Raw genomic sequence first — 21,647 nt, 5'->3', positions numbered from 1 at the left:
ATAAACTTGTCGAAGAGTGTGATAGATTACAGGAATGTTTCGTTCGTCTTGGATTAAGCCTGGACTATCCAAATAAACAGAAGGTTCTGATGGAAAGTAACTTGATTCTGCCGCTTCAAAATAACTCGACTGTGGATAAACCATATAGAGTCATTACTAGATATATTCCAGTAATTCCTCATTAACTTAAGAGTGATTGAATCAATTCTTGGAATTTTGGCGGTATTATAGAGCACGCGCTCATTTTCATCGCAGTTTTCAACCACTGTTCGTTATACAGGGTGTGTATTCTCGACCAATCGCGGGGAGACGTAATCGAGAGGAGAGACGTCAACGGGAGTCGTAAATTCCCATTACGATTATAACAATCGACACCACGAATTGATCGATCCCCTGATTTCCGTTGAGATAATAGGGGTGATTGAGTTTGTATAACACTGTGATTCACAGAATTATAAATTATATATTTCCAACACTTAGATTACACTGTCGAGGAAAGATAAATAGATAACAACTTGTCGCACAAGGATGAGATAGATATGTGCGCTAGAGCAGGGCTCTTATAACGAAAGTTAATGTATTAGTGGACGTAGCACTATAATATATTTAGGAGAGGAGATGTATGTTTGACAACACCGAGAACCGACAAAGGTTTGCGTAAAGTATGCGACTCTTGCGCTATGTGTAGACTGCCGCGTTTTTTCTAATACGGAAGAAAAGTTTGGTGTGGGTGTGCCCCTGTGCCTAAAGAACGCGGATTCGTTGTTCCCACTTTCGTTAGGAAAAGTGAGGATAACGAACCGCGGTGTCGATTGGTCATAACCTGCACTACTGTTCGAAGGGATGAGTAGGAAGTCTCCTACCATCGTGGTGGATAGATGACTGTGTGCGTGAGAAAAACCTAGCTTGTTTTATTACAGGGCTATTCCGATTTTCCTAATGGGTGCATACCCGCTTTCTCCGTGTTTTAAGTGCGACTAATAAACCCAAGGACCTCTCTAAAAACCGACTGTGTTTCGAGAATATTTTTAAGCTTTAGAAATTCTTCAAGACAAAAGGATTGAAGACACATGGCGAAACAATACAGGGAAGTGAAAGTTATGGTGGGTCCTTAGGTTTATTGAGGGTCGAAGTGACGTTACGCAGGTCGGTTGTTGTCCGGTCGTGCGGGCTGGCGTGCAGATGTTTTAGGCGGCGTAACAGGGTGGTTGGTAACTGGTGGTACAAGCGGAAAGGGGGCGATTTTACGCGAAAAAAGAAGTCGAAAATATTTTTTTTTTTTATTTATTTGTTGAAATTACAATCAATTCTCGCGTTGAGAATTTTCAGTAATTTTTCTGGCGTGGCGCAGTGACATGGCTGTTTATTTACAATAAGTTAATACTTATTATAGATAGATATAATTTATAATCTATAAGTACTATAAGTAAGTGCATATGCTTAATTTGGATAATTAAATGAATCTAACGTTTAGGTCTAGCGGGTAGTGCCTCTTCAGCCTGCGAATCTGGTCCGTCGTATCGAGTAGTCCAGTGATTAGGGGGTTTCGGTGTTTGTTGATTCTTTTGCTATATCTGTCGCTATATTTTGCTATTTCCTCTTTGACGGTGGGTATCTTGAGGTCGCGGTGTATTGTTTCATTGGTTACATACCAAGGTGCGTCAATTAGGGATCTTAGCGTTTTCGATTGAAAGCGTTGGAGTATTTCAATGTTGGAGTTACTTGCTGTTCCCCATAGTTGGATTCCGTAGGTCCAGACAGGTTTTATTACGGTCTTGTAGAGGGTAATTTTATTCTGTATGTTTAGTTTGGAGCGTCGGCCCGTGAGCCAATAGAGTTTTTTTAGTTTGTCCTTTAGTTGCTTCCTTTTATCTGAGATGTGTGTCTTCCACGTTAGTCTCCTGTCCAGGGTCATGCCCAGGTATCGGACCGTGTCCCTGCTAGGAACTGTTGCATTGTTGATGGTGACCTGGGGGCAGGTTTGTTTTCGGAGCGTGAAGGTTACATGTTTTTTTTTTTTTTTATTTATTGTTGAAATTACAATCAATTCTCGCGTTGAGAATTTTCAGTAATTTTTCTGGTGTGGCGCAGTGACATGGCTGTTTATTTACAATAAGTTAATACTTGTTATAGATAGGTATAATTTATAAGTATTATAAGTAAGTGCATATGCTTAATTTGGATAATTAAATGAATCTAACGTTTAGGTCTAGCGGGTAGTGCCTCTTCAGCCTGCGAATCTGGTCCGTCGTATCGAGTAGTCCAGTGATTAGGGGGTTTCGGTGTTTGTTGATTCTTTTGCTATATCTGTCGCTATATTTTGCTATTTCCTCTTTGACGGTGGGTATCTTGAGGTCGCGGTGTATTGTTTCATTGGTTACATACCAAGGTGCGTCAATTAGGGATCTTAGCGTTTTCGATTGAAAGCGTTGGAGTATTTCAATGTTGGAGTTACTTGCTGTTCCCCATAGTTGGATTCCGTAGGTCCAGACAGGTTTTATTACGGTCTTGTAGAGGGTAATTTTATTCTGTATGTTTAGTTTGGAGCGTCGGCCCGTGAGCCAATAGAGTTTTTTTAGTTTGTCCTTTAGTTGCTTCCTTTTATCTGAGATGTGTGTCTTCCACGTTAGTCTCCTGTCCAGGGTCATGCCCAGGTATCGGACTGTGTCCCTGCTAGGAACTGTTGCATTGTTGATGGGTGACCTGGGGCAGGTTTGTTTTCGGAGCGTGAAGGTTACATGTGAGGATTTCTTTTCGTTGACTTTGAAACCCCATTTGTGAAACCACTTTTCCATGGAGTCGAGACTTCGCTGGAGAGTGGATGAGGCTATTACCGGGTCTGCGTGTGTAGCTAATAGCGCTGTGTCGTCTGCAAATGTCGCTATTGTTATATCGTTTGATATAGGTAGGTCGGCAGTGTAGATGGAGTCTGTATATCTAATGAAAGAGGAAAACTGACTCAAGTGCTAAGGTCTTTAATTTAAAAGAACTGTAGGTAAAATTAAAGGTTCTTTTTTAAAGGAGTATTCTACTATGAAACATTTCTTTAAAGATGTTCTGGGCATTTTTATATAAAAAAATATTTGACAAAATACCTATAAGAAATCTGTATAATGTTCTATATATTAAAATATCAAATGGCGCGACTAAATATGGAGAACATTCGTACAATTTTTCCTGTAGAATAAATACAGTTATACTACGTTTTCACTGAGACCTTTAGTTGATAAATGTCCCGCCGTGTATTTAGATCATTTTGGCGGTGGAGATGTGATTTTGATGCATGGTTAGCTGTGTGTTACATAGTCTGTTCGTTATAACTCAAATTTGAATTTATGGAAATTTGGGGAACTCTCTTACGCGACTGCGTCAATTACTAAACTGTGTTATCCATTTTCAACTTAATGGTAGAGGATTTATGGATGACCACGGTTTGAATCAGAGTTTGTTTAATGAGGAATAAATAAACTGTTAAAACTGACCTGACAAGATCGCAGTATATATTTGCGAGTGATGTTTGATATTACATTCTTCTATCAAGAGAGATTTATTTCTATGGATTTAGGGAGAACGTGCCTTTCTTTGGAACTTTAAGATCGTTCGATCCTACTATGATGCCTCTACAGCAGCAAACACGCGTATAATATTTCCACAAAATTAGTTTTTTGACATGAAACGTAGATACTGGTAAATAATATCACTATAATAATCATAACAATAGAGCACAATGGAACATTCATTACTTAACATCTATTATTCAGATATTCCGCTATTCAAATATTCTGCTATCTAAATATCATATCGCTCGAACGGTATATTAAAATGGAATTTGTATCGTTTTATGTTACGAGTTTAAAAAGGAAAGTATGACGCTAACTATTGAAACGAAGAGAAGCTATTTTATAGGGTAAAATGCGGTAAAAGTAGCGTAAAAGTCGCAAAAATGTACATCGTTGAAACCATTCTCACTCTGAAACATTTATACTAATATCAGATGGAAGGACATTCACATGGTTTGAGAGATGGCACTTTCGCGAAATGTAATTCAACGCAACTTAACATATTAAAAAATCTCTGCAATTTAGTAGCAGAATATGAATAGGACGTCCACGAATAATTTATAAAATATTATATTTACATTATATCTCTTTCATTATTATTATAACGGATATTATTTCATATTTCGATTATAATAAAATGCGTTACAATATTGTTACGTCGCGTAACCCTCTACCTAGCCCAGGCCACACACCGCGGGCAATATGGCAACCAGATGTCTTCGTATACTCGCAGCGTATCCTCCATAGTTTCAAGGACCTTCCATAAATTTCATAGATTTCCTAGAAAAGGTCCTTCAAACCAAACAAACGTCTGTTTCCGAAGAATTTCTAAAGACTATTGTCTACCACGGCTTGACAAGGGAAAGTTAGTTTTTCTCACGTATGCTGCAACTTTCCTCCCACTAACCACTTTCTCTCGAGGGCGGTTAAGACCCTTCGTTTAACCAATCAACAACGAAGCCTATTCCCTCACTCTCCTAACTAAAATCGTCACCAACAAATCCGATGGTCCCGTGCGCTAGACACACCCATCCTTAGCTTTCTTCCGACGCAGCATCGTCACTCAACTTCTTCTTCTACATCGTTGGAAAAGTCAACTAGTAAGTCTACCGCTAATGCCCATCGGAGCAGTCTAAGCATAACGCGAGAGTCGGTCTAGGTATTGTCGAGCATACATTTCCTCTCCTAAATATCTTATAGTGCTACGTCCACTAATACATTAAATCCAATTATAAGAGCCCTGCTCTAACGTACATATATATCTTATCTTCGTGCGATAAGTGATTATCTATCTATCTATGCTCATCAGTGTAATCTAAGTGTTGGAAATATATAATTTATAATTCTGTGAATCACAGTGTTACACAAACTCAATCACCCCTATTATCTCAACGGAAATCAGGGGATCGATCAATTCGTGGTGTCGATTGTTATAATCGTAACGGGAATTTACGACTCCCGTTGACGTCTCTCCTAGCGACTACGTCTCCCCGCGAGTGGTCGAACAAACAAATATTATAATATATTTTAATATGTAGAAAACTATGTTTTTCATTATGTAATAGCCTTCTTATCCAATTAATCATGTCTCTCCATTCATTGAAATGTTGCATATTCTACAGTATCTTCATTGTCATGCAATAATTACTTATTAAAGTAATATATAAAATTAAAGTATAGATAAAATAAGGAGAGAGGAGTTAGAAAAGAAAGGAAACATGCAAAAAAAAAAAAAAAATAGAGGAGGAACAGAAGTGAATATGCCTGTATGCTAAAGGTGAAGCACAACTGTGTTGCCATTAACTGAAAACCCATTACTTTACTAATATTTTCAAGGTTTCTGAAGAAACTAATTTTAAGCATTATATCAACAGGTAATTCTCGTTTCCTGCGCACAGTCTGGTAAGTGGTAGAAGTTTATTATATAGATGATTCTCTGTGTGGAGATAATTGGTTCTGCAATGACCGCGTAACAGTAGAATAGCTAGTGTAATGGTCAGACATTAGGTCTCAATGCTTTTTCAATGAAGTACACCTTCTCTGTTTATCTTTGCCTAAAAAGGATTATGTTTTCAAAATTCTGGTTAAACAAGGGATGAAATATATCTAAAAACATTTGATACAGTAGAATAAGTAGAGAAATGGTCAGACGTTAAAATCCAATGTTTCTTCATTGCTCGGTCTATCTCGTGCGTGAAAAAATTATAGTTTTTAAATCTTGCTTTAATAAGGAATAGAAATATAACTAGTTGACACAGTAGAATAAGTAGGATAATGGTCAGACACTGTGTTTCAATGATTCTTCAGTCAGTAAACTTTCTCTGTTTATTGTTTGCTGAGAAGAGAATTATATTTTCCAAGTTTCAGTTTATATTTTGGATGGCTCACTAGTGACATACACATCCTGGATAACAAATCACATAAAATTTATGTCACACAGAATGTGTACTAAATTAGTTTCTACATTAAAATACACAATTCCGTTTGCAATGTGTTCATCATCCTCGTTCCTTCAGTCTTTTCATTTTCTATTATATTCTTCACAAAAGTGACAGCCATTCCCTTTAACACGTATCATTATTTAAATTTCCGCGGATTATTCAAAGAATTACGATTTTCATTATCTCGATCTCTATCGCAATTTTGATCTCCGTTTAGACAACAGATTCCGACACTTTCGCAACGATCTGTATCTCGGTGACGATCCAATTTCAACGACACCGTCGGAGGAAAGGGCGGCGAGGGAGAGGCTGAGGGCGCGCAAAAGAATCGGTGAGCTGAAGAAGCGGAGGAAGGCGAAGGAGAGGAAACAGAGGTTGAAACAAACCGGCGAGAAGTCGGCGCTCGAATCGCCGCCAGCTATGGCGCACGCCGCGCTCAATGAAACAATAATGTCGAGGTTGGATCTCAGCTGCTTCATGAAAGCTCGCAGAAAAGGATTTGCTAAAGCTCCTCTGCTTGAAAACGCGAATCCTGCCAAGTACGCCAGGTTTGTATCTCATTTTCTTTCTAGCTCTATCGGGAAACAGAGGGATAAAGGAGGCGAATGTTTATTACGTTTGTACCTGTTTCTCAACTATTTTCTAACTTGATTTGCGGTTTGATGTTTCGTGGTATATCTCGCAAGTTGCACATTACTCTTTTGTATGTTCTTCTTGATTGTTTGAACGTGATCATAGAGTTGATTTTTGAAGTAATTGAAGGAATTCTTTTCATCGTTTTGATTTATTTGATGCGGCTGTGTTTCACATAATTGCTATTTGCGATATTACATTGTAAAAAATATGGAGATTGAATAGGATTTCGACAACTGTTTATTAGTGCGATAAAGTGACGAGGAATTCAGAACGAACACTTAAAAGATAATTATCTCTTTATTTTCAAGACATCTTGCGTTTCTGATATCCGATGTAAAAGAATGGTAGTAGTAATTATATTATGCATAATGACATTTAACATGCGAAAATAGCATTAGATGTATTATATTTAGCGGTTTACCTGAGCGCTGCCAGGTTTTTCCCGAAGGATCAATGTTGGAGGTTCTTTATTATTTATTGTTCGACAATTAGAGGGATCGGGAATCGAAGAAAAGCTAATATCAGAGTTTAAGAAGGTTAATACTGGATGAATTTTTAATAGACAGTAAGCAAAAAATTCCATATAAATATTTCTTCAATTTGACCATGATGTATCAGTCATTACGAGTTTGAAGGATCGAGATAGAGGCTGTTACCTAAATTCGAATTGATATTGGAGAATTATTGAAACTTCGGAACTTACTGTAACGTCAGGAACTAGGTCGCATGTGAAATTAGAGAAAAGCGATACATTTGTTAACGCGTCCCTTGCTACGCAGGTCGCCGGTGATTTATGGTATTTCTGAGAAGTAATACTTTTCAATTTTCATCAAGCAAACAAAAATATTGGTCATTATATCGATTCAGTCATTCAGGTAATAGATATAATACTGTGCGCAGATTCTAATCATTTAAGCTCTCACGATCGATGGGTTCCTTTGAACAGATCTCGCTTATCAACATCATATCCCTATGAGTTGAAATCATCTCTTGAGGATTTCTATACATCCTGCGTTTCGAATCGGCTCGATGGAGAGCTCCCGTATCTGATTAAGTGACATACAGAGAGTTCTAATGTTACTCTCCAGTCCTACAGAATTTTGTCTCGTAGATGTAAGAGCAAATCTTGGTAATTTGATTAAATCTGTAGGGTAAATCTTTTTATCGCAAAAGATTCTTCTCTCGTGATATTCTTTGCAGAGCTTTTTGATTAATTCAACGAATTGTATTTCAATTTTCTCAATAATATAATTGAGAAATGTAAATATGATAAAATCTAGTTGTTAGTTTATTGAACTTTCAATCTCTCGGTCAACTAAATTTCGATCTTTTCGCTATATATCCATTTTTATTTCATTAATATAGACATGAAACTTAACTTTAGGCATGACATAAACTGAAACATAATATCACAATTTTTTCTATTTTCATCGTGCAAAAGATAAAATAGTTCTGAACATGCTGTGTAACGTAACGAACGTTATATTGACTTATGAAGATTAACTGATATCTTATTAACGTAGCGTCTCGTTCGATAAGGATTTATCGCAATTTCGAGTGCGGGCTGCGACCACCAAACATGTTTCTCTGGGTACTTTTTTTCAGGAGGAAGAATATACTGCCACCGTACAATCGATACCTCGTAGCAGTTTACGAGTGCACCAAGGGATACGTTTTCGAGGACTCCACGGCTGATCGACTTTTCTGCAGCGATGGCACTTGGTTAGGCGTACTTCCGCGTTGCGTAAAAGAGGAAGGTAAGATGCCGTGAAAACAAAATCGATACATGGAAAAATATTTGTCCGAGACATTCAAGATAATACTACCTTTTAAAACGTTTTCGGACAGAAAAATATAGAAAAGTGAAGTTTCAAAGTAATTTCTATGTCCAAGCTTCAACTTGACTCACGATGGAACCTTCTTTTCTTTTTCCTTCGATTTTGGTGGGAATTAAAACGAAAATGAAATAACTTCCAATGAAAGCTTTCACGTAATTTTATACATTAAGAGGGTATTTTAGTTTTTAGTTAAAATAAATGTTTTAGAAAACACCAAAGCATCGCGTTGGGGTTTTCCAAAAAAAAATCGTGAGGCATTTTTGTTTTAGCGTTTTCTTATCTATTTTTGTTATGCTTCAACAATACTCGTGATTTTTGTTATACAGGAATAATTAAAATTAACTAAATTAGAAGACATTGATAACCGGCCCTTAAAATGACGTTATCTCATCTCATTCACTGACACGGTCCCGATCATTTTGCATATCTGGACCGAAAAGACCCAAAAGAATTTTAATTTTAAAAGTTCATCGCTGATTCAATTTCTTTTTGCAGAATTTCCAAAGAAATTCTATTGTCTTGGGAAAGAGGAGAAAAAGAAAAAGGGTTTTTACAGAATAAACATGACAAAAGGGAGAAAATAATTTCTTATACGTTTTATATAAAATCAATACAAAGGTATTTTCCATATTACAAAAGTTTATCACTGGTTGATTCTCATTTTTCAGAATTTCCAAAGAAATTCTATTGTGGAAAAAGAATTTTTACAGAATTAACGCGAACATAACGGGAGGGGGCGTGGAATATTTTCCTACACTACACGTTTTATAAATTTCAAACTTCGTCACCGTAGATAACACCATATACCAGACACAAAGAATCCATAAAAATATCTCGCTCGATCAATTTAAAGTCGCTTCTCGACGAGGGAAAGTTGGTCGGATAAGAGTCCACGTAGGGAAAAATTCATTGGCTTTTGTTCCAGAAGCGACACTGAATAACGTGAAACGTTGCAATCAGGATCGTGGTGGGTGCGAGCATGTGTGCGAAGACACTCAAACGGGCGTGAAGTGCTCGTGTTTCGACGGATTTCGTGTCAAAGGATCTTCCTGCATAGGTGATTTATGTTTCATTTTAAACGTTATAATTGCAACTATTGTTTCACGGTGATATACATGCGAATGGAAAAGGTTGGACGAAAGATATTGTTTATAGTGTTACACAGTTTGATGTATTCATTGTTGGCAACAAATACTACCATAAGATGCATTCATGAGTTAGACAATTTGTTTTAGAATTAACGAAATAGTTTCACCTTAATCGGTCAAAATAAATAAATAAATAAGTAAATAAATATATATATATATAAGGTGGTTTATTATACGTGTTGGTTTACTAAAGAGACGATAAAATTGTAATATATATTGATAAAATCGTAATAGTCAGTGTACATTAAAATCACTTTAAGTACGAGCACAAGTTTAAGTACAAGTATGCCGGACGTAATTGCTGCTCGGTCAATGCTACTGTTCAATTTCACGCTCGCTATTTGACTGTATGACTCGCTATAATGATCGTCCTAGAGAGCACGTTCGTCTATTTGTATCGACCGGTGGTATTGTAAAAAGTTCAAACATAACTCCGGTTGACGATTACAAATAACGACGATAATGTTTTGTCCGGAGTTCGTTTACCAAAACAACGTTGGCATTCCAAGGCACAACAATATGAGTCTCTCTCGATTCGAATCTTTCATTGACTCATGTGCCGTTACATATATATGTAGGAATATTATATTATTAGTTTGTAGGTAAAAGTATGATTTATACAATATCGTTTGCACTCGCACGAAATCGAATATAATACCCCGTTTCACGTATTCGTTACTCACTACTTCTACGACACAACGATCTTCACACGACAACAATAAATTCAACTCTTACTCTCTCAACTCTCGTTACAATGTTTTCCATGCTCGCTTTTTTCCTAAACGGACAACGCTAATAAACAATTACTCCTCACGCCACGTCCTTCCCTGATGTCACACTATCCCACATATACAGGGTGGTTGGTAACTGGTGGTACAAGCAGACAGGGGGTGATTCTACGTGAAAAAAGAAGTCGGAAATATAGAATAAAATTTTTTTTTAATTTCGAGACGATGATGTACAGTGAGATCCGTTATAACGAGACGTGATAAAGTGCACGCGTACCGAGCGAAAATTCAAAGTCGATTTTCTCGAAAACAAAGCCTCAAACGAAAAATTTTTATTCTATATTTTCGACTTCTTTTTTCGCCAAGAATCACCAGTTATCAACCACCCTGTATATATGATGAATAGATTAATTCGTTTCGGAAATTAATTTGATTAACTGTAAATAATTTCGACCCAATTAAGAATGCTATTTTTATGAATTATTATTATCACAATTATATCATTTCAAATCACGAATTACCATTTACTGTGAAACTTTGCTATCCACCTGGTTCAGAAATTAATTTAACTAACTGCCAGAAATTGTTATTTAACTTGTGAAATGATACAATACGGATATTCTACGCAGTATTGGTAATATCAGAAGAAATTCTTTCTTTCAATTATTCATAGCATCTAATATCTCGTACCGGCAAATCCTTGGATTTGTAAAGCCGGTAGGACCTGAGATTGAGACATAGCGCAGTTGTCACGCGGACGCAAAAGGTAGAAACCGTGTCTTGCAATTTTCTATCCCTAAAACCTACGCTCGGCGTTGCCATCCCCCATGTTTCTTCCGCGCAACTTGCTCGAAATTCGAAAGGGAGTAGAATCTAAGGTTAGAGGATCGTGTAGTTCAAGGCGTGAAAAAGGCAGATACGATATTGAATGAGAAACTCGTAAATCGTGAGATCTCGTTTTCCTTAAATAAATTCTACTAAATTCCAATAAATTCCTTAGAACGTATATGGTGGAAAGAAGGGTTGCTGTTAGAAACACGGAAGCGTCTGCAATTTTTAATGTCTTTAAAGAGATATAAAATGAAGGGTACTTTTTGATACAAATAATTCCCTGTTGAATTTTGGATATTTTCTAATAATTCCTCAGATTCTGAGTAATTTGAGATAAAAAAGAAACCAAGAAGCGAAGATTCTGAAACCGATACCTATCTCGAGAACACAAAATTTTAGGCAAACATCTGAAATTCCAAACAGACCGCAGCTACAACCAATCATCCCGATCATCATCAGAGAACAATCCGACATCCATCAATCGTTTCGTTCCGTTTGGTCAGAAGCCGATGAATAAATCACTGAGCACTTTCGCGTCGATTAGTCAACTTAACAGGCGACTGTGTGCGATTCGCAGACGACGCGTGGCCTGAACACGGCGGAGGTGCCTATATAATCCCATTGTATGCTAATCGACGTCGGTATCTCCGTGAAAACGAGCTCGCGAACACAAGCTCGAATCGAATCGTGTTTCAAGTGCAACCGCGCTCGCCTCCAGTCTCTACGTGCCGGAATTCGTGTCGTCACGATAATCTCCTGTCTATAAATTCACATTCGCGTGGTCACGCGCGATATCGTGTCGTCGAAAAATTGACGAACGATGTTATACTGATTCTTAATAAAATGGCATTTATTTATAGTATTTAGGTAATTTAATACTATGAAGAAAATACAAGCTACTTTCAATATCGTTTAATTTTTATTTTTTTAGAGTTAGAATATTTAATTAATCTTTTCGTAATTTTTCTTTACGATCTAACGTAAAGCAATGTTTTATGTGATTTTTATAAACTTAGAAAAACGATAAAAATTTTGGATATGTATTTCGAAAGGTCGATAACAGGAATAAAAAAGTGGAATGATAAAAAATTTTGAAATAGTATATTTTTGCAATAAAAAGTACAAAAGTATTGAAATATGAATTCAGTCAAAGACGCGAATATACTGCTGCGATTCGATTTAACATTGTAAATAATTGTTTTGATAGCAGTTTTCTCGTTGACTCTTCACAGACATAGATGAATGTGCCGAAGGTACAGCTGGTTGCGCGCAAATTTGTCACAACAATCCTGGCTCCTTCCATTGTGAGTGCCGTTCTGGTTACCAACTGGGAATTGATGGTAAATCATGTCTGGGTGAGTTATAAGATCAATTTACTCTTTTACACTCCCTAGTCGTTTTCTTTTTATACAGCGAAACTTATAATTATATTATCTTCGTGCATTGTATATAAGATAAAACATACTATTATTGAAGTTCCATTTCTTTGTCAATAAAAATATGAATCTGTACAGACAACCGCGCTAATAATTATAATTAATAATATTAACAATTTCATTGGACCCGCCAACCTCGAATACCGGTAAAAGGTAAAAAAAAGAGCAGAAGAGGAAACAATACAAATAAAATGAAATGAAAAATCCGCTGCATTTTATTCGTCTATTAGCTGGACGCGTCGTTTAACGAGGCAAAAACTCGCAGATTCGTGCAAAGAATTTGTATGGCGGACGTTCAACTCACATAACGAATTAATTTAACCTCACTCCGCCCCCAAGATACCCAGTAAATTCAGCTTTTCCTGGGTAACTAGCTAAGGTGAAGGAAGCGAAGCTTTGGCTTTCCGCGATTCAACAGCAAACCGAAGAATTACAAACAACCCTTCCGTTTATCGAATTACGTGTTGCGGTTCGTACATTTGGACGAGTTTTACCGTCTGTCCCGCTAATTCAAACTGATTAACCCTCGAGAACGAGTGAAAAAAAAACGTGGAGCAGTTGAATGTACAGGGGGAAATTTAAATTTGATACGAGCCATTTCAACGAAAGCACTTTTGAAACGAAATTTCGAGACGGGCATACTATTTCGCGTTCAACTTTGTCGACGTGGATTAAATCAACGAAATTGGATGAATTTTTAGGGAAGTTTTGACGGTTCTTGATTAAACTGGTTATCGTGTTCTTAGTTGGCGAGTAATTAGAAGTTAGGCGTAATGGAATATTTCTTTTATTTCTTTTAATACAATTCGCACAATTATAGTTATCATCAACAGAATTAGATTACATTGTGGAGGAGTGTTAATGGTTCATCAGTACATTGATCATGGTACAATTTTTAATTTCCTATGGAATAATTAAAAATTAAACTCAAAGAGAGTATTCTTTTGTTTGTATTATTCCTATTGATGTCTTGTAATTGTTATAAACAAAATTGATTAAATATTTGGGAGAACTGTAACCGTCCTTCGATAAATTGATTATATATAGTGTTTTTCGTCACGCAGTAATTAAAGTAAATATAATAAGCATAATTGGATGAATTTTTGGGGCAATTTTAACAGTCTTTAACTACAAAATTACGCTTTCGATCGTAAAGTTACCATTGAAACCTAGATGTGAAATACTTTTCATATTTTCTTCGTTGTATTAATAGGAAGCTACCAAAAAATATGTTTTTTAAAAAGTTTACGTTGTCGAAGCATCGAATTACTGGAATGTAGCATATCCTGTAAAATCCGCTGGGCGTTTGTTGACTTTACGAGATAGTTCGATTGGAATTGAATGGAATCGATGCTCGGATAATTGAAAGCACTATTAACTGGTGCTCAAACAATCAAGAATCTATTATAGCTGTGCAAGGTTGTTGTGCCGCACGATTCCGTCTTCTTTATCAGAAATTTGTTTATACTAGAAAATAATTTTAAATATAAACAGCACTAATCGATTTGATTAGTGAGATTAATAAATAAGTTCAGATGTATTTAAAAATAACTCTTATTCTGTTTATAATTTCCTTATATACGCTTTCAATTGCATTTCTGCTTTTGATGCTTCTAAATTCTCTGTCTTGTTTCCCTTTCGTCACTTTTCTTATTACTCTCTTGTTAATTCTTTTGCTGTCCATTCAAGCATATAAATATTTAACTGAAAAGAATTCTCTTCATAAATTGTTATAAGCGAAACACAGAAAAATAATTCTTCTTGCTGCTACTGCTTTATAAATTATTCACAGACTCTTTCACAAATTTTCCAAATAAATTAAACTACCTTTATTAAACTAATGTTAAACTTTCGATGAAATTTTTCAATTAAATTCTATCTATTAATTTAATTTATTAGTAAATAAATTAAATGAAACTACTTTCATTAGAGTAATGATACTACATAAGACATAAAGTAATACTTATATCAAATCAATTGAACAAATTCCATTAAACCATTGTTTGAACAAACGATATCTCTTTGCATATCTCTATCGTACTCGGTTTATCGAAACTTCAGATCCAAAACTTCTTACTTTCTTCGTTCCCAAAATGTGAAACGAACGATCATTGCTTCAAATTGAATTAGGTTTGGATTAAGTCAGTTACGATGCTTTGCGAGAATCGCTGCTCGATGCTGTCTGAAGAGCTAAATGAACAACGAAAGTAGATAGTCGCGAGCTTTGTTCGTTAAATTTCGAAAGCAATTCACAAGATTGCTTGGTTGTTCTCGTTCAGACGTTAACGAGTGCCTGGTGAATAACGGGCATGGCCCATGCCAAGGTACTTGCATCAATCTCGAAGGGAGCTACGAGTGTAGCTGCGCCGATATTCCTGGTCACAAATTGGCTCCGGATAATCACACCTGCGAGGATATCGACGAATGTTCGACGAACAACGGTGGATGTTCTCATGTTTGTTTGAACACACCCGGAAGCGCCTTTTGCCTCTGTCCAGATGGCTTTTATCTGACCAGCGATTGGAAGACTTGTCAAGGTAAACCATCTTTCCTTTAAATTTTAAGAATATCTGAAATGTTCGATAGAAAATTCTGTTAGAAGGTATTACGTTATTGAAAAATTATTTAAAAAATTATTGCGTATTAGTGGAATACACGCGCACACACAGTGGAATTTTATTTATATACTAAAAGTAATGTTGGAAGCAGCTAGATTTGTACTATACAGTAGCTATAAAAAGTATTTGTGCACTATTTATCATTGCATTGGTATACTAATTAATTGAATTCGACCATAATAAATTTTGTACCATTTAAATATGTAGAAGAGCTGATAATTTTATATCAATATATAATTTAATATAGGGCGTATGTTGAAAACGAGTAACCATAATCTTTAAAAAAGTTAATTTAACATAAATACAGTTTAAGTTTGATCTTGGTTATCTGTCATAATTACATGATACAATTTATCTTATTACTAGATGTGAATGAATGCGAAAACGCATCCAAGGTTTGTGAGAATAATACTGATTGTGAGAACACTATCGGTTCGTTTAAATGCGTCAGCAAGCCGCAAAAGATGACAAAGATTCTTCAGGATGAGGATTACGACACGGAAGATGACGACGATGATTATGACGAGGAAGAGAGTATCACGGAAATTCCAGAATTCGGAAAATGTGAGGATGGTTTTCGAAAGAATGACAACGGCGAATGCATTGGTTCGTATATATTCTATTTTTATGTGACACGAATTAGCAATGTTTGACAATGATGTTTATATGGTAAATTAAATTTACCAAAGTGATTTTTTAAAATCAATGCTGTTTCAGACATTGACGAGTGCGTGGAGGGTGACGGAGGCGAGCCTCACGGTTGCCAAGAGGAGTGCATAAATGAGCCTGGTGGTTATTACTGTACTTGCCACTTGGGTTTCGAGCTCCATGAAGACGGTGTGTCCTGCATCGACATCAACGAGTGCGAAGGAACATCCGCTCCATGCTCTCATACTTGTAACAATACCATAGGTTCCTTTGAATGCACCTGTCCTACAGGATTCACCCTGAAAGAAGACAATCTTACCTGCGTTCGTGCAAAAACTTGTGAAAGTCTCACGACACCCTGCTCTCACGAGTGCCAGGAATCAGAAGATGGACCAATTTGCGTCTGTTCTGATGGATATCAAATTCATGAAGATGGAGTGAACTGCACAGACATCGACGAGTGTACTCTGGACTTGTGTTCCCACTTCTGCGTGAATTTAGAGGGTAATTTCGAGTGTATCTGTCCGGAAGGCCTCGAAACACTGGAACACGATAAATTTAATTGCACCGACATAGACGAGTGCACTAGAAGCATGCATAGTTGCGAACATGAATGTATAAACATTCATGGCAGTTATACTTGCAGCTGTCAACTTGGATTCACGTTGAACGATGATAAGAAGACCTGTTCAGATGTGAATGAATGTTTAAACGATGAACACAGGTGTGACCAAGTTTGTGTAAATTCCTTTGGCAGCTACAGTTGCTCGTGTCGTAAGGGATACAAACTTTCTGAAGATAATTTCAATTGCGAAGATATAAACGAGTGTGTTAATGAGGAACATGGATGTTCCCACGAGTGTGTCAATGAAGAAGGAGGATTTAAATGCAGTTGTCCTTTCGGTTTCCTATTGAGCAACGATACTAAAACTTGTCAAGATGTGAACGAGTGCTTAGAAGGCACTCATCAATGTTCCCACGAGTGTACCAATGTACAAGGATCATACGAATGTAGATGTCCTCTTGGAATGATGGTAGCAGATGATAAAAGATTGTGTATTGCAACTGACGTGTGTAGGTTGGCTAATTGTTCTCATATCTGTGAAAAACATCAAGATACATTCAAGTGTAGTTGCCCTGAGGGGTTCATTATGCAAGATGACGGGAAGACGTGTAATGATATCGATGAATGTCTCGAAGATGAACACGATTGTTCTCACGACTGCGTAAATGCAGTGGGAAGTTACAAATGTGTCTGCCCTGAAGGCCTGGTGCTTCTACAAGACGGTTTGACATGCGAGGATCCATCTTGTCCCCGAGGATTGCGTGAGAATGAGAAAGGACAGTGTCAGGATATCGACGAGTGTTTGGAACAGAATCACGAGTGTTCGCATATCTGTATCAACGAACATGGCTCCTATCGTTGTTCCTGTCCTCCAGAATTGATGTTATCCAATGACAGCATTACGTGTATTTACAGCGATCCTTGTTCTCGCTTATCCTGCTCTCATCTTTGCATACCGGATGGTTCGTCCTATAGATGCGACTGTCTTTTTGGATACAGAATAAGCAAAGACAATATAACTTGTGAAGACATCGACGAGTGTCTAACTTTACAACATAACTGCTCCCACGAATGCATAAACACCATCGGTGGATTCGACTGCGCTTGTCCACCAGGATGGAAGCTCGATCAGGACTTAAGAAGCTGCCGAACATCCACCAATCGGAATTGCTCGCACACGTACGAGGAAAATGGCGAAGAGAATCGTTGCGGTTGTCCCGAAGGATTCGAGCTGCAGGAAGACGAGAGTACTTGCGGCGATGTAGACGAGTGCGACGAGGGACTTCACTCTTGTAGTCACGGTTGCGTGAATACCAAAGGATCTTACTACTGCGAATGTCCTGCTGGTCTTCGATTACAAGCAGATAGAACAACCTGCCAAGACATCGACGAATGTCTTGAAAATAACGGAGAATGTTCTCACGATTGCGTAAACACCGAAGGCAGCTTCGACTGTACATGTCCGGAGGGGTACGAGTTAACGGATGACCGCAAGATCTGTTTGGACGTGAACGAATGCAAGGAGGATCTCCATGAATGTTCCCATCGATGCGAGAATTTGGACGGTGGCTACGTTTGCTTGTGCCCAGAGGATTTGCTCCTCGGGCAGGACAATAAGACCTGCTCGAGTGAGGGCCCGTGCGAACGTGCACACAATTGCAGCCACACATGCGTGAACGTCCACAGTGGTTACAAATGCGAGTGTCCCACCGGTTGGAAATTAAGCTCGGACGGTTGGACATGCGAGGAAATTGATTTTTGCGCCGGCCAACACGGCTGCTCCCACGAGTGTGTCACCAGCCCGGACGGTTTTCAGTGCCACTGCCCGACCGGTTATATTTTGTCCAAGGACAACAGAACCTGCCTGGACAAAAACGAGTGCGAGGAGGCGAACAACGAGGTAAACAACGGTTGCTCTCATTCCTGCGTCAACACAGCCGGCAGCTTCGAGTGTGGCTGCCCGAGCGGCTATCGACTGACCGTCGATCGAAGGACCTGCGAGGACGTGAACGAGTGCATCGAGGACAACGGCGGCTGCTCTCATCTCTGCGCAAACATCGAGGGTGGCGTCGAGTGTGCTTGTCCTGATAATTACAAGTTGCTCGAAGACGATGGGAAAACATGCGTCGAGATCGACGAATGCTTGATCGATAACGGTGGTTGCTCTCATTTGTGCCATTACGAAAATGGCACTGTGTCCTGTTTCTGTCCGCCTGGAATGCTCCTGGAGGATGATAATGCCACTTGTACGGAAGAGAACAAATGTTACGTAGATAACGGTGGATGTTCACATTTTTGCAACAACGAGAATGGACAGATATTCTGCTCCTGTCCACCCGAGATGATCTTGTCAGAAAATGGAACCATTTGCGTGGAACAAAACAGATGTTTGGTGGAAAACGGTGGCTGCTCCCACGATTGCCATTACGAGGATGGAGAAACGTCTTGCCACTGTCCGGTTGACATGATCCTCTCGGACGATAAACTTCTTTGCATTTACACGAATAAATGTTTCGTCAACAACGGCGGTTGCTCCGACATCTGCGCCTATTCCAACGGATCTACCAGCTGCGAGTGTCCATCCGGATTCAAACTATCGGAAGAAGATAACGCCACTTGCATCGATATCGACGAATGTTTAGAATTATTCGACAACTGCACGCACAAGTGCTCGAATACGGACGGAGGATTCGAATGTTCCTGCAACGGAGGATTCAAAGTGAATCCTATCGAACCCGCTTTTTGCGATGACGTGGACGAATGCGAGGACTCGAATGCAGGATGCTCTCATACCTGTCTAAACTTGGTAGGATCGTTTCGTTGCACGTGTCCATCAGGATATACCCTGGAGAACGATAATAAAACATGTAGGTTAATCGATGGTTGCAAACAGAACAATGGAAACTGTTCCCATCATTGTCACCACGAAGAAGGCAACGAAAAGATTCACTGTTCCTGTCCTCTGGGCTTCAGATTGAAACAAGATCAAAGAACTTGTGAAGATATTGACGAATGTGAAGAGTTTGAGAATGACGTAGAACTAGGTTGCTCTCATATATGCGTGAACACCGAAGGAGGCTATTACTGTGAATGTCCTTCAGGATATATTTTGTTACCAGAGGACAAGAAAAATTGTATCGACGTGAACGAATGCCTGAACAGCCAGCACAATTGTAGCCACGACTGTTTGAATCTTTTAGGAAGCTACGTGTGCACCTGTTATGAAGGACACTATCTGCACTCTGATAAGTCCACTTGCCTGGATATCGATGAATGTCTCGAAAAAAATGGCGGCTGCTCCCACCAATGTACCAACACTATAGGTGGTCATTTTTGTTCCTGCCCAACAGGCTACGAACTTTCTCAAGATGAGAAGACCTGTGTAGATGTAGACGAATGTGAAACTGACGTAGCTGACTGTTTCCACGAATGCATTAACACATTAGGTTCATGGAAATGCGCTTGTCCCGATGGTCACATTCTGGCAAATGACTCCAGAAGCTGCGTAGATATCGACGAGTGCAAGCTGAACAACGGAGGTTGTTCTCACGCGTGTTATAACATTATCGGGGGTGTTAGATGTAGTTGTCCCATTGGGTTGCGTTTAGACGAAACTGGAAAGAGGTGCAGAGACGTGGACGAGTGTTTGACAGAAAATGGTGGCTGCTCGGACATCTGTGTCAATTTAGAAGGAAATTTTTCCTGTCAATGTTTGAGTGGTTTCCATTTACACACGGATTCCAAGACTTGTTTGGACATTAACGAATGTGAGATGGAAAATGGAGGATGTTCTGATAATTGTATAAACGTGGAAGGCAGCTATCGTTGCGAGTGTCCAAATGGCTTTTTTTTGAAAGATGATTCAAGATCCTGTTCTGATACAAACGAGTGTGAAAATAATAATGGTGGTTGTTCTCATAAATGTATCAACGAACTTGGTTCTTATCGATGCGATTGTCCAGTTGGTCACGAGTTGAAGAATAAATCATGCCACCACATAGATCCTTGTGGCAATAACAATGGTGGCTGCGAGCAGATTTGCAACGCTAAGAATGGCACGGTTATATGCACGTGCAAGGAAGGTTTCCAGTATGACGAGACCGATCGTTCGAGGTGCAGAGACATCGATGAATGCGCTGGTCGGCATGGGTGTGATCAGTTGTGCGTGAATACCATTGGATCGTTCGAATGCACATGTAAGGATGGATTCAAGATGCAGAATTCTACGTGTGTTGGTGAGTATTGTTTCTGTTTATGAACATATCTCTTTAGTTTTGCTTGGTAACTCGAGCCCTGTTCCATTTAATTATTTAGCCTCTTAGTTCATTTTAAGTATAGAAATACGTATGTACAATATTTAGGATTAGGACAGATATGTTGAACTATTTAGCTTTTCAAGATTTAAATTTTTTAATTGATGATGCTATCATTATATTCTGTATTATGCATATTTCTTAAGACCAGACCTTTCTTCTTCGATCGAATATAACCAAGCATTGCATGAGGTAGAAAATTAAAAATTCAGGTCAAGGAAAATTAAACGCGTACAATATGTATTTACAGTCGCTTTTTTTTTGCGCAGGTAGCATTATTGTTGAAAAACCGGAAACATAATACTTTACCTCGGCATTTCACTTTTCTTAGAATTCGGTTTCATTCGGTACCACAGTTTTCATGAAAGTTTGGTTTCTTGTTCCTCGTGGTCTCAATTTGCAGATTTATTCATAATTATAATAAATTGGACAGAATAGCAATAGCTATACATATAATATTAAAATTAAAATTTCATGTTTATAAACGGAAAGTTTGCATATGATTTTGCAAACTATGTGCGCAATTGAAGTAAATAAAAATACTTCGTAAGTAGAATTAATTAGACTTTATTTATCCAATTGTAATTATTAATCGTAAAAGTGAACAAAAAACACGAATGTGGTTATTATCTTCCCGATTTATGTCGGTTAGTTTTCTCTCCAGTAACGAAATGGCTAATATACCGTCATTTTTATAATTCAAACTCGAGAATCGTATAAATCAATAAATGAAAAGAAATATTACAAAGTTTTTAAACCTCATTTGTTAAAACGTCACAATAATCAATAATATTTAGACTATGGACTTTTGTGCATTTATAGGAAATTTGAAGATGTAAAAATGCATAGAATATACACAATATGACACAGATATGATACAGAAGT

At 38.0% G+C, this 21,647-nt stretch overlaps 1 protein-coding gene across 1 annotated transcript in view; it reads left to right on the top strand.

Annotated features, from left to right (window-relative positions):
- LOC126875544 (fibrillin-1-like) overlaps nucleotides 1-21,647 on the top strand; it is a 235,471-nt gene that overhangs the window by 140,321 nt on the left and 73,503 nt on the right. Inside the window, exons 3-9 of the mRNA XM_050638503.1 lie at nucleotides 6,219-6,549; nucleotides 8,243-8,394; nucleotides 9,401-9,532; nucleotides 12,415-12,537; nucleotides 14,898-15,155; nucleotides 15,603-15,842; nucleotides 15,954-20,684. Coding sequence (XP_050494460.1) covers nucleotides 6,219-6,549; nucleotides 8,243-8,394; nucleotides 9,401-9,532; nucleotides 12,415-12,537; nucleotides 14,898-15,155; nucleotides 15,603-15,842; nucleotides 15,954-20,684 — 5,967 coding nt within the window. The remainder of the gene's footprint in view (nucleotides 1-6,218; nucleotides 6,550-8,242; nucleotides 8,395-9,400; nucleotides 9,533-12,414; nucleotides 12,538-14,897; nucleotides 15,156-15,602; nucleotides 15,843-15,953; nucleotides 20,685-21,647) is intronic.

The sequence above is a fragment of the Bombus huntii genome, chromosome 2, assembly GCF_024542735.1.
Source record: "Bombus huntii isolate Logan2020A chromosome 2, iyBomHunt1.1, whole genome shotgun sequence".
Taxonomy (NCBI): domain Eukaryota; kingdom Metazoa; phylum Arthropoda; class Insecta; order Hymenoptera; family Apidae; genus Bombus; species Bombus huntii.
The sequence above is the reverse complement of the archived record's forward strand: the minus strand, read 5'-3'. Positions and strand labels throughout refer to the sequence as shown.